We start from the raw sequence: 13,261 nt of genomic DNA, 5'->3' as shown, positions 1-13,261 counted from the left end.
TAGTACCTTCAGTATGTTTTCAATTTTTTACTTTTTTGTGTTTCAAAAAACGAAACCTGCATCATTGTGAATTCAAGATCACAATACAAGAAGAAGCTTAAAACAAAACAGAGAAAAGTACAATAACTTGAGACATATTTAAATCATAGATATCAATGATGTAATAGTGGCTCACATATCAGAATTTTCTGCCCAATCTGATAATTTGATAAGATTTTTAAAAGATTTTTTTATTAAAATATTTTCATATGGTTTGATCCCATTCTTTTCCCTCCCTCAACTCTAAAGAACCTCTTAACCTCCCTTACTCATCAAACTTCATGCTCTCTCTCTCAAAAAACACAAACTCAACAAACAAAAATGAAAAATGAAAACAAACAAGCTAAAATAAAATCTAATGAGACAAAAATTACGAAAACAAGACAAAGAGTAAAAAATAAAAAAGGAGTCTGTTTTGCGTTGTCCAAATTCTCCTGGGCATGGGGCCTGCCCTGATTTTCCCTTTCCCAGATGGTGTCAATTGCAAATAGCTTCTTAGCCAGGGTGCTTTATGCCAACTTCCCTGCCTCAGAGCTTAGATTTTGTCTGTTTTTAACCTGTGCAGGTCTCGTGAATGCGTCACAGTTTTTGAGTTCATATGTGTATCACTCCGGTTATGTCTGTAAGATACTGTTTCCTTGAGTCATCTATCACATCTGGATCTTACAATCTTCCTGAAAGCCTGCTCTTCTGTATAAAGCCTCGAGGGGAAGGGTTTGATACAGACATCCATTTAGAGCTCAGTGCTCTAATGTCTACCACTCTGCATTTTGTCAGCTTTGGATCTCTGTGTTACCTACCATCTGCTCCAAGAAGAACGTTCTTTGGTGAGGGCTGAGTTGTGCTCTCATCTCTTGGTATAGCAATGGCCGTTAGGAGTCATTTTGTTGTTATGTTCATTTAGTGGAATAACAGTAATAGGTTTTTCACAAGGGTCCATGATGTATCTAGTCTCAGGTTCTAGGCAATTTTAGCAGTGTCAGGTATGAGTTCCATTTCATGGAATGGGCCTTACACCCAATATTTAAAAATTGTTGGCTACTTCTATGACATTTGTGTCTCTCTTGTACCAGTATATCTTGTATATAGGTAGGTCACTGCTGTTCATCATTGGTATTGTAGCTGGGAGATATTGATGATTAACTTTCTCCTCTAGTAGCAATGCCAAGTGCCTTCTAAAACCATGAAGGGTAAGTAAGGGTGAAGCCTTTAATTGGTCAACAGTTTGCTTTTTCCATGTTGGATAGCAAAAGCAAGTTATGTCTTCAGAAATAGGGATTTACCATCCCTTTATGAAGAAAGAGTAAAGGGGTGAAACTGGACTAGAAGGAAATGCAGAAAGGGACCACATGGAAAAATTAGGGGTCCCTGGATCTGTACCAAGAGGTCCACGTTCCTAGGAAATGAAAGTGGTGTGCGAGGAGGGGCACCTGCTGGGAGGATGCAGCAGGACTAGGAGTTAAGTCGAGAGACTGGAAGCCAGAACAGAAAGGAACAGAAAGGTTCCCTCCCAGAGTCCCAGCCTACTATGGCAGTTTTGGGTCCTTGGTACAGGTGGTTCTGTAGCTCCTCTCAGTCACAACGGAACAGAGATGAGATAGAAGAAAGGCCTGAAATGGGGAAGACCTAGGGGGGCCTTGGCATTCACCATGATGCTAGGTACCAAGGGTCTGGAGGTGGGATGGAAGGAATAATTTGATGTGTCTTAAAAAGAGTTACAAAGCAGTGTCAACAGGCAGAAAACACTGAAAGGAGATTTGCTCTATAATATTGGGGATGCTCTTATATTGGAGGAAAGGTAGAGTTCCTAATAAGGGTACGTGCTCACCACAGTCTGCCCTCAGAGCAGCACCCACCAGTATCTAACACTATCAGCCTTGCTCTCTATCACATGTACACCTCTGAGCATGTCCTTCCAGCCTAGACCACGATGGAACACTTATTTCCACCCCACCTCACTGTTCTACCCCTCCTATCCCTTCAGGTTATAGATCAAATGACAGATTCTTCAAGCTGAACCCTCTGTGGTGTTTCTGATACATCCTGAAGGTCTTCAAATCTAGGTTAATTATCTGATTGCATCCTGTCATACAAACTAAGTTATATGAAATGAAGGAAGGTGAATACTTTGCATAGCAATGTATGGGAAGTCATAGAAAAAAAAAACAAAAATGCCCACTGTGTATTTCCTTAGTCAATGTACAGTTAGATGGCCACCATAAAGTAAATGCCAGCTACTGAGGTTGAGGCCATCATAGGAGACACAGAGGAAATCATCTTGTAAGCAACTGAATCAAATACTTAAAATTCCACACGGGTTAAAACTAATGTTCTTTTTCTCTCTTTCGCCGTCTTTGAGACAGTGTGGCATTTAGGCCAGACAGGCATTGAGCTCACTATGAGCCAACAAAGAGGATGTACTTGAATTTCTGATTCTCTTGCTTCCAACTGCAAAGGGTTTGATTATAAGGGTATATTACCATACCAAAGTGCTGAGGATTGAACCCAGAGTTTTGGGCATGCTAGATAAGCACTCAACAAAAACAGAACTATATTCCACTCTAAGAGATATTTCTACTGACTATACTTAAAAATAAACCAAAAGAAATATTTCATATATTTTAGTAAACTTTACAAAAAGATTATACCTCCCTTAGAACAATAAACTGAAGCAGACCATCATATAAACAATTACATAAAAACAGTGACCCATTAATTTTGTACTAACAATGAAATGCTTTATAACATAAACAGTTCATTTGCTTGGGAAGCTAAGGTTTATGGTAATAACCTAAATCATGTATACAGTGTTAGGAAGAATTGGTTAGAAAAAAACTGTTTAAGAAGCAGTATAACATATGGAAGTTTTGATTAAAAAAAAAAAGGGTAATCTGTAGCAGGAAGGTTTCTTCAGTCTGGCCAGGTCCCCACAGTCCTGTGGTCCACTTATAAAGTAATGACTCAGAAGCTTATATTAATTATAACTGCTGTGTGGCCATTAGCTCAGGCTTATTAATGACTAGCTCTTACACTTAAATTAACTCATAATTCTTATTTACGTTTAGCCATGTGGCTTGGTACCTCTTCTCAGTTCTGCCTTGTCATCTTGCTTCCTCTGTATCTGGCTGTTGACTCCTGACTCTGCTCTTCCTCTTCCCAGCATTCCTTTAGTCTGCTCGCCCTGCCTATACCTAGTGCCTGCCTGGGTACTGGCCAATCAGCGTTTTATTTATCAACCAATCAGAGCAACACACATTTACAGCATACAGAATTACATTCCACAGCACTTCCATTTCTTTGTCTAATCAAAAAGGAATGTTTGAACTTTAACATAGTAAAATTACATACAGCAAAACAGTTATCAAGCAAGAATTATAGCTATAATATCTAGTCTATTTGTATTTGGCAAAATTAAAGAAGATATCCTATCTATAATAACATATCCTATCTATCCTATATTTGTGAGTCTAAGGTTTCATATCTACCTTATCTATTATCATAACCAAGGAAAACCATAATTATAACTATCCAGTCTTCAACTACATCAAAGACCCCAGAAGGATATAATATTACCTAAGTAAACAGGAAAAGCATTGTAAGCAACTTCCAAAAATCTAGAATGACAGAGACAGCTGGATACCTGGACAGTTAACCCAAAGTTCTTCTGTAATGTTGGGACATCAATCTTTAGCCCATAGGCCTAAAGTCTCTCAGTCACTTTTCTCTGTGTCCTATAGAATGTCTGGTAGTTTCTTCTGCGAAGCAGGGACCTGAAGGACCATTTTGCCTTGCAAAGTTCAGTGGTCATCTTCCTATGGGTCCTACTTGTCTAGTCGATACATTTTGTCAAGCAGTCTAGGCAAGAACAGTTTCTTGCCCAAATGACTATTTTTGTCAAGAAGAAGATAAACTCCATATGGAGTGTCTTCAGTGCCCATCATCTTCCTTGAAGTAATTGGTGCTTCCAGGAGCAGATGTGTCTCATTGTTCAGAAAAGTCTAAGTTTTAAAACATTTTAAATACCATATTCTTTGGGTCTTTGAAGTGTTTGAAGATTATCTACCTTATTGAATTATATCTATGTATACCTAGAAAACTTAACATGACTATAAGTTTGACTATCATAGAAGACCAATTATTAATCTGTATTTTTTAATTATTCATTACAATTTAAATGAGCTGCACAAACATAATACCTTAAAAAAGAGTAGAAGTATACATACAGTATAACAAAATTAACTTTAAATTTGTATCAATAAACTAAAATCTATACCATTGTAAAACATTTTAAAGAAGTTGCACTTTAAAAGTAGGTTCAACAATCCACCCTTTTATCCTATCATATCTATATTCTATATTTTATGTCATATTCCCCTTCTTCTTTTTGAAAAATATTGACTACGACCAATAACAATTTGTAACCTACAACCTAAACAAAGACAAATATTCATAATCTATTTTTTGGGAATGTGGGCGTAGTTTTCTAGGCTACTTCCTGCTGATAAACGGTGCTGTATTCTTATGGGGATCCTGAGAAAATCACGAATTATGGTCAAGTCCTGACTGGAATAGTCTGTGAGGCTATATTCTCTGAGCTAATTGGCTTGAAGTTGTTCTAGATGTTGGATGGTCTGAATTCTTGCCACGTTGGCCGCCAATTGTAGATGAATTTCTAAATAGTCTTATTAAATAAAAAGCAGGGAGCAAAATATAGGGGTGAAAGCCTTAGAGAGATCAGGGAAATAGGGAAAGCCACCAGCTAACCTTACCTCACCAACTCTGCAGCTTCCAAAAGCGAGCTACTTCTTTTCTACCCACATATATATGCCTTGCTGTTCTGCCATCTGATTTGTTCTCTGTCCAGCTACATCACTTTCTTTTCTTACACAGCTCTGTCACTTTCTGTCTGTCTGTACAAACCTGTAGACCTTCATGGTTACCTAGTTTTGGAATTAAAGCGTGTGTCACCATGCTTGGCTGTTTCCAGTGTGGCCTTGAACACACAGAGATCCTGCCTGCTAAGTGATAGGGTTAAGGGCATGTGCTACCGCTGCCTGACTTCTTTGTTTACTTATAATGGCTGGCCTTTTTCCTCTGATCTCCAGGCAAGCTTTATTTATTAAAGCACAAATAAAATATCACCACATTTCAGCACAAATAAAATATCACCACAGCAATCATCAATATTTAACCATGTCTTCTTTACCTGCCACACCTCCCCCTTAGTCACATCTTATACCATTTTTTTTCTTGTTATTGTTGCTTTTTGTTTCATTTCCTGCTAAAAATGTATTTTTGTTTTTCAGAAGCTTCTTTTACTAGAGAAATAATTGGAAATGCAGAACAAGTATTTAAATTTTGTAAGTGCTCTAAAATTTCAGCCTTATATACTCAAAATGAAAAAAGACACTCTAAAGTACAAAAAAAAAAGCAAAATTTATACATTAATATCTTACTTCAGTTGGATGATGAACAAGGAATCTTAAAGCAGGGTGTCAGAGATTCAACCTCTGATTGACACATGCTAAACTAAACTGCTTTTAGTCCTCAGAATTCTTATATATGCTTTTCAGTTCTACACAGGGATAGCCTTAACAGATGGTCCTACAAGGATTGGCATACAACTCACAAGAGGTAGTATGGTTTATGGACAACTTTAAAAATGCTGAAAATATATGGAAAAACTGTCACAATCATTTCAAAGAATAAAGGAACATTATAATGTGGCTTTTTTAGAAACAAAAGCATATTACATTTATTTAAAAGCTTTATAAAAATAGTAATGAATCAGAGCAAAAATTCTTTCACGTATCTACCATACATATATCACAAGCCTGTTTTAGCAACAATGTGTACATAGGGAATGTTTGTAATCTTGAAACTTTAAACTTAGTTAACAAATGCACTGGAAAGATGTAAATGCTATTCTACCACATAATCCAACACATTTCCTTATTACAGCCTAAGATTTTCATTAGATAAAACAACCAGACCAAAAATAGTAAGAGATATTGGTTAATTATTTATGTTTTTGACTTTCCTGGATCCTTAATATTTCCTATCATGCCTGACACATAACTGATACCAATGAATTACATTTTGCTGACTGGTTAAATTGGGGGGCGGGGGGAGATTCTCCTAGTTTTTCTGGGTTGCTAGTAATTTATTCTTGGCAATAACTATCTATATAAATAGATTGGTAATCCTAATATGATTTAGGAATAACTCTTCTGCACTCTGTAAAAGAACAATATGCTTTGAATTACGCAAGCTCTTTCAGCTGGTTAAGAGCTGAGGAAGAAACTCAGATGAAGAACAGGAAAGAGCAGGAGTTGAGTGCACACTGGTTTCCTACATATGTTGTCTGGACACACAACTATATGCAATGGACAAAGAGATCAGGTCAACTGCAGAAATAATGAATACCCCAATTAATCCCATTTTTATCTATATGTTTTTGTTTTGTTTTGGGGCAGGATCTCACTCTATAGGTAGTTGGCCTTGAACTAACTATTAGAGGAAGGCTGACTTTGAACTTGCATAATCCACCATCGCCAGCCATAAGAGTGCCAGGATTATAGACTAGGAGAGCAGTTACATACATAAGCAATACTTATTTATGCTAGAAACTTTAAAAAAAATCCTGCTGTCATCTTGACACACTCCTGAGACATGACTTAGGCCTCCCTTTGTATCCTCATTGTTTATAGAATTCTAAAAAGTTTTGGTATCAGGATCATTTTACACTTTTTAACTTTTTGAGCATCTCAAGAGTGTTAGTTCTACATTTTTGTTAATGTGGACTATAGACTACATCTTGAAAATTAACACTAAAATATTAATTATTTCAAGATTACACCAATCTTGCTGACAACATGAATAACATATACTTTTGAATTTTTTTTAAGTTTTGAGATTGTAATATAATTACAGCATTTCTCCCTTCTTCTCCTCCCTCTAACCCATCCATGCACCCTTCCCACTCTCCTTCAAATTCATGGCCCTTTTCCACTAACTGGAATAACATACTCTTTATAAAACTTCAGTATCTTTTCCAAACAAACAAGGAACAGCTCGTGACAACATTGTTTTGTACGTCTGTAAATCTGTTTGGTGGCTGGCTTGATGGAAAGCAGTTAAATTTTCATTTGCTTCTGCATTTTATCAACTATGACATATTATTTTAATGAGGATGTAAAGAAAACCCAGCTTCACACAGGTGAGGACTTCAAGAAGTGAGGAACATATGGAGCCCCAAGGAAGGGCCTTGAGAGCCCCAGGTGTTCTCTTCCTACATTCTGCAGAGATCTAACAAAGAACACCATCTGCTAAATCAACCACAACTTATAAGAAAAGAAATCCTCAATACACACACACACACACACACACACACACACACACACACGTCAGACATTCATTTAAAACTGAAGTAATAATACTATATAAATATCCATTGTTTTGTTATAATGGAATTTTTTTACTTTAAATTCATCATAATTAAATTAGAATATAAATTCACATTTGAAACCAAGAGTAAAAATAAAGCACATAATTCCAAAGTCTGATATAAATAAACAGATGACTAGAAAGAGGTATTTTATCAGAGGAGGGGAAAAGAGCATAACCTGACAGAGGGGCTAATTTGAATGTGATCTGGGTGTCCTTTAAGCAATAAATTAGATTGAAGTGCTTTACTGAACACAAGCTTACATGCTATTTCTATCAAACTGTGAAAAGTACAAAGAAAATTGCATATATTTTTGGCATTTCTGCCTTAAATATTACAAGGAATTAACCAAATACCAGAGAAAATATGTTTTCTGAAGCACTTTCTGTGATCTCACAGCATACCGTTTGAGCTCTAATGTTTTGGGCTGTCCTTTCCAAGGATGCAGTCCGCGTCAGGCAGGACACTCACCTTTCTTTCTCCTGCAGCTGCGGCTCCGGCGGAGTCATTTTAGGTTCTGTCCCAAGATTTTTCAGCATTTGATGTCTCCTCTTCCTACTTGGCGCAATATCAGTGACATCGGGACTTGAAAATAAGGAATCATCTTTACAATGAGTGGCTGAAAGAAAATAAAATGCAATGCAGTCAGATTATGCATGTCATTCATATTAAATATTAAACTGCTTCCTCAACAATGATGTAAGTAGCACAGTGAAAATCTAGCAAAACTACTTCCTCAAACCTTTATGTACACTTGCCAGTGTGAAGCAGGCAGATGGTGTGCAGTGGTTCACTACCAATGTGAGAATTGTCAACAGTGTCTACTGAATAATCTGGTTAACAGTCTCTGTCCATCTGAGACAAACAGGACTTCAAGAGAGCCTAAGAAATGTACTAGAGGGATGGCATGAAGCAACTTAGAACAGTGATAAGTGAGGGTGGGAATTTGTTAGTTACAGAAAATTACAGGCTTGAGAATCAAAGGACCTCAGTGAAAGAGGAATTTAAAGAGGCTAACGTCTGAAAGCCTCAAGGTGACCTGTACTTGTGAGGCACAGGCAACAGTGGAAACACACTTGGTTTACGTTACTGTGTTTTCTATTAATCTCCTTCCAAACAGCTTAAGGGCACTAACAATACCTGCTTGTAAACCAATACACAAATTGTTCTACCAAGTTCCATGTTTTTATAAAAAAGGGGGTGTTTGTCAGCTTACAACAATGATATCAAAAAGATTTGAGCTTTTATTGTGTCCTCTTGGTATATACACATGTCCTCGGGTCTCATTTAATCTTATCAGAAAAAAAAGTTGTGTTTCACAATTAAAGCGGAAGCTTAGACACTATACAGACACTGAAATGAGAGGATGTAGACAGCTGGAAGTACTGTGAAGGCCCAATCCTTTACCATAAACAGCAGCAGACTCAGTGAAGACAAGGGGTCAATAGAAGCTTTTCAAAAGGTAACTTTCTCCTAAGGTGAACACGGTGCTGAGGAAGGTGTAAAAACATCTCACCTGAATCCTTAATTGAATTTTTAAATGTTTATTTATTTTTGAGACAGGGTCTCACTATGTAGCCATAGCTAGTCTTGAACTTGCTATGTAGAACCAGTCTGGCCTCAGATGCACAGAGATCTGTCTGCCTCTGCCTTCCCAGTCCTAGGATTGAAGTTACTCACCACTATACTTGGCTCGATAGTCAATTTGAATAAACTATGGGAAACCAATGCATTCAAAGCCCATAACTTCCGGTTTAAAGGAGGTGTGATGCAAGACAGCTGATTATGATGATGGGCTCACGTGTTGCTTGAGATCTAATGGAGCCAGGACTTTTACTAGTGTTGTAAATACAGATCAACAAAAACAATGATAGAATTGTACAGAGTCTGAACTTATGTCCAGATCTTAGTTGACTTCCCAAGCAAACACTACTAATTTTAGTGTTAATTTTTTTAAATGAATAGTTCTGATATATATGGTGGTGTTTGTTATCTTCTCATACTTTCAAGTTATTGGGAACCATCATAAACCACAAAGAGCTGTGCATGACCAGTATTTCTGGACAGTTAACTGAAACACTATGATTCATTTCTGTGGATGATTAGAACAGAATCTTTCTATAAAAGTGGCGTGAGGAAAAAGGCCAGCTGTATAATCTAACTACCATTTAATGGATCGATCTACATCATATAGATATTCTGTTTGTAAACACAACTGGAGAAACAGTTATGGCACGAATCCTAAATGGTCTTACAATAAAAACCTGGAGCCAGATATCAGGGTGAAAGCTGAAAGAACACAGGAAACAAGCCACAGTCACTTCTCACCTCGCCAACTCCTCAGCTGAAATGAGAAGATCCTGTCTCCAGGAATCCTCAGACTGAAGGCCTCTGAGTCCTCAGGCAAAAGGGCCTCTCCTCACATCTTATATGCCTTTCTCTGCCCAGCCATATCAACTTCCTGTCTCAACCTTCCTACCTCCTACTGCTGCTGAGATCTCAAGTGCTGGGATTAAAGGTGTGTATCATTACTGCCTGGTTCTGTTTCTTTAGACTGGATTAATCTCATGTAGTTGAGGGTGGCCTTGAACTCACAGAGATCCAGACAGATCTCTGCCTCCTGAGTGCTAGGATTAAAGGTATGTGCCACCACTACCTGACTTCTAAGGCTAATTCTGTGGTTAGTTCTGTCCTCTGATCTTCAGGCAAGCTTTATTTGAGTACAAGAAATTATCAGCACAGTGTTCTCTGCTACTTTCCCTGCAGTGTTCCAGGAACATGTAATGTCAACTCTTCTGTGATGCATTCTCTTCAGGTATTGATTAAAATGAGATTTTCAACATCTACCACCCCTGTAATAAATGGCAAAATACCATGTTACATTCTTCCCACTTCACCTGGTAATTCCAGAAAACAGAAAAGACACATTGTTCCTAAATCTTACATTACTGATTTCCAGAATTTTCACATGAATGCATCCTGGTGCCAGCTAGCTGTTTGGTTTTCTCAGCCCCTCAGATTTGGCTGGTGCATACTATATTTCTAAGCTGTTTCAAGTAAAACAGGGAACTGAATCATACTGAGAAGAAGTAAACAAAGAATTAGAACTTCCAGGCCGGGCGGTGGTGGCGCACGCCTTTAATCCCAGCACTCGGGAGGCAGAGCCAGGCGGATCTCTGTGAGTTCGAGGCCAGCCTGGGCTACCAAGTGAGTTCCAGGAAAAGGCGCAAAGCTACACAGAGAAACCCTGTCTTGAAAAACCAAAAAAAAAAAAAAAAAAAAAAAAAAAAAGAATTAGAACTTCCAAAATGCCTATAGCATGCTGAATCTTTTAATACTAATAAGTAGTAATGTATTGGGATGGATTCTGCATCTAGGGATTCAAACAACCAAAGATCAAATGCGTTTTCAATATTTGTCTTGGTAACGAACATGTGCACATATATTCTTTCTCAATCCTTTCTGAAAAATGTAGCATAATAATTACTAAGAAGTGCCTAAATGTTTTTGGGCATAATAAATAAACACTGGTGGATGTGTAGCTCAACTGCACAGTCAGCTACATTATGAAAGTGACTTAAATATCTAAGGACTTTAGTAGCTCCCATGAACATTTGAATGTGATTATATTTTTCTATTGTTTTCTTGATTCCCAGGCTCTCTTTTTAAATTATTTATTTAAAAAATTATACAACATATCTTGATCACATTTTTTCTTTTCCCAAATTTCTCTCCTCCAAGATCAGTTCTTCTCCCTACCTACCCAATTTCATGTTCTTTCTCTCTCTTAAAAAACAGTATATATAAATATATATGTATATGTGTGTATATGTATATACTAAATCCAAAATAACCCACTCAACAAAACAAAGAACAAAAAAACAAGACATAAAAACCATGGTGTCTGATTATGGTGGTCACTGGAGAGTAGTTTATACAATCAATGATACTCCACCATAGAAAACTGATTTTCTCTCTCTTAGCAGGGGTCAACTGCAAACAGTTTCTTGGCTAAGGGTAGGACTTTGTGCCCACATGCCCTTTTCCTTGCTGAAGTTTTGTTTGCCTTGAACTTGTGCAGGTCATGTTCATACTGTCATGGTGTCTATAAATTCATATGTGCACCAGCCCTTTGTGTCTGGAAAATGCTGTTTCCTTGAAGCCACCCACAATTTCTGGCTCTTACAATCGTCTGCCTCCTCTTCTGTGTAGATATTTTTAAGTAGAACAACTCAAGTCTTCACTTTCAATTCATGCACCTCATTTTAAAGAAAACATTAAGTATGTTATAAATTACACATTCTATTCAATTTTTAGATTTATTTTATGTATGTGAATGTTTTCCCTACATGCCTGATGCCTGGAGAAGTCAGAAGAGAACATCAGATATGGTGTGGTGCTAGAAACAGAACCTGGGTCATTGTGGTAGTATGAATGTAACTGGCCCCTATAAGCTCATAGGGAGTGGCACTATTAGGAGGTGTGATTTTGTTGGAGTATGTATGGTCTTGTTGGAGGAAGAGTGTCACTGTCGGGCAGGCTTTGAGGCTCCTAAGCTCAGGATACTGCCCTGTGTGGCAGCTGACTTTCTGTTCCCTTCAAGCCAAGACGCAGCCAGCATGCCATCTGCCTGCATGCCACCATGCTCCTCACCATGATGATAATGGACTAAACCTCTGAAACTGTAAGTGAGCTACCCCAATTAGATGTTTTCCTTTATAAGAGTTGCATGGTCATGGTTTCTCTTCACAGCAATAAAAACCTTAAGACAGTCATCTTCAAAAGTAACAATTGCTTTTAACTGCTAAGCTATCACTTAATTCTTGATATTTATTACAGACACAAGGGAAACTTGAACAGAGTTGGAGAAGAAAGGATACTATTAAAAAACAACGAGGAAGTGCATGGCCTGAATGGAATCATGCTCATAATAAACTATAACAAACAGATAAGAAATGAGTATTGTCAGGGCTATTGATTGGTCTTTTAAAACAGATGGTAAGGACCTATTGCTGAAGACAATACCCACACAACTCACTGAACATGGAGAAGTTGATCTGGTGCCTAACAAGGGCCTTCATTCACTAATGACTAGTGTTCATAGTACTGGAAGTTACTCTGCATGCTACCAAAGGAGAAAGGTAAACACCATTGATCTATAATGATGACCTATCCTCATGAAATGCTGGTGCAATGGTGGCAAACACCATGTGAGACTAACCAACAATATCTGATCAAATTTAAAGCCCATTCCACGAGATGGACCTCATCCCATATACTGCTCAGTTGGCAAGGAACCTGAGAACAGATATGCCAGGGACCTAGAGGAAAACCAAATTCTAATGTTCTGCTAAAGGAACATAACCCTAAAATGATCCTAATGACACTGTGCTATACTCATAGATCTGTTCCCTGCTCAGTCATCATCATAGATGCTTCCTCCTGCAATAAATGGGAAACAAATACAGAGATCCACAGCTGGACAATGTGCAGAGAATGAGAAAACTTGGAAAACTCAGTCCTAAATGGGTTGTTTCCATCAAATCCCTCTTCTCAGGGCTAAGAGAACCCTATGGAACAGGAGGCAGAAAAATTGTAAGAGACAGTGGGGATGGAGGACACCAAAGAAACAAGGTCTTTGAGACACAGTAGGACCAGTCACATATGGCAGCATACAGAAGGCCTACAGGGGTCTGAGCCAGATGGGGTTGCAGGGCTGAGGGGTAAGTGGACACAAACCCCCATCCCTAACCTAGAAGTTATCTCCAATTGGTA

General features: G+C 37.9%; 1 protein-coding gene across 2 annotated transcripts in view; it reads right to left on the bottom strand.

Annotated features, from left to right (window-relative positions):
- Window positions 1–13,261, bottom strand: part of Xrcc4 (X-ray repair cross complementing 4) — a 296,572-nt gene that overhangs the window by 80,327 nt on the left and 202,984 nt on the right. For both annotated transcript variants that reach the window (XM_059276447.1, XM_059276448.1), the window contains exon 7: window positions 7,958–8,105. In XM_059276447.1, the coding sequence (XP_059132430.1) occupies window positions 7,958–8,105 (148 nt within the window). The remainder of the gene's footprint in view (window positions 1–7,957; window positions 8,106–13,261) is intronic.

This window comes from Peromyscus eremicus, chromosome 11 (genome assembly GCF_949786415.1).
Source record: "Peromyscus eremicus chromosome 11, PerEre_H2_v1, whole genome shotgun sequence".
In the NCBI taxonomy this organism is placed as follows: domain Eukaryota; kingdom Metazoa; phylum Chordata; class Mammalia; order Rodentia; family Cricetidae; genus Peromyscus; species Peromyscus eremicus.
This window is presented reverse-complemented; position numbering and strand designations above follow the sequence as displayed.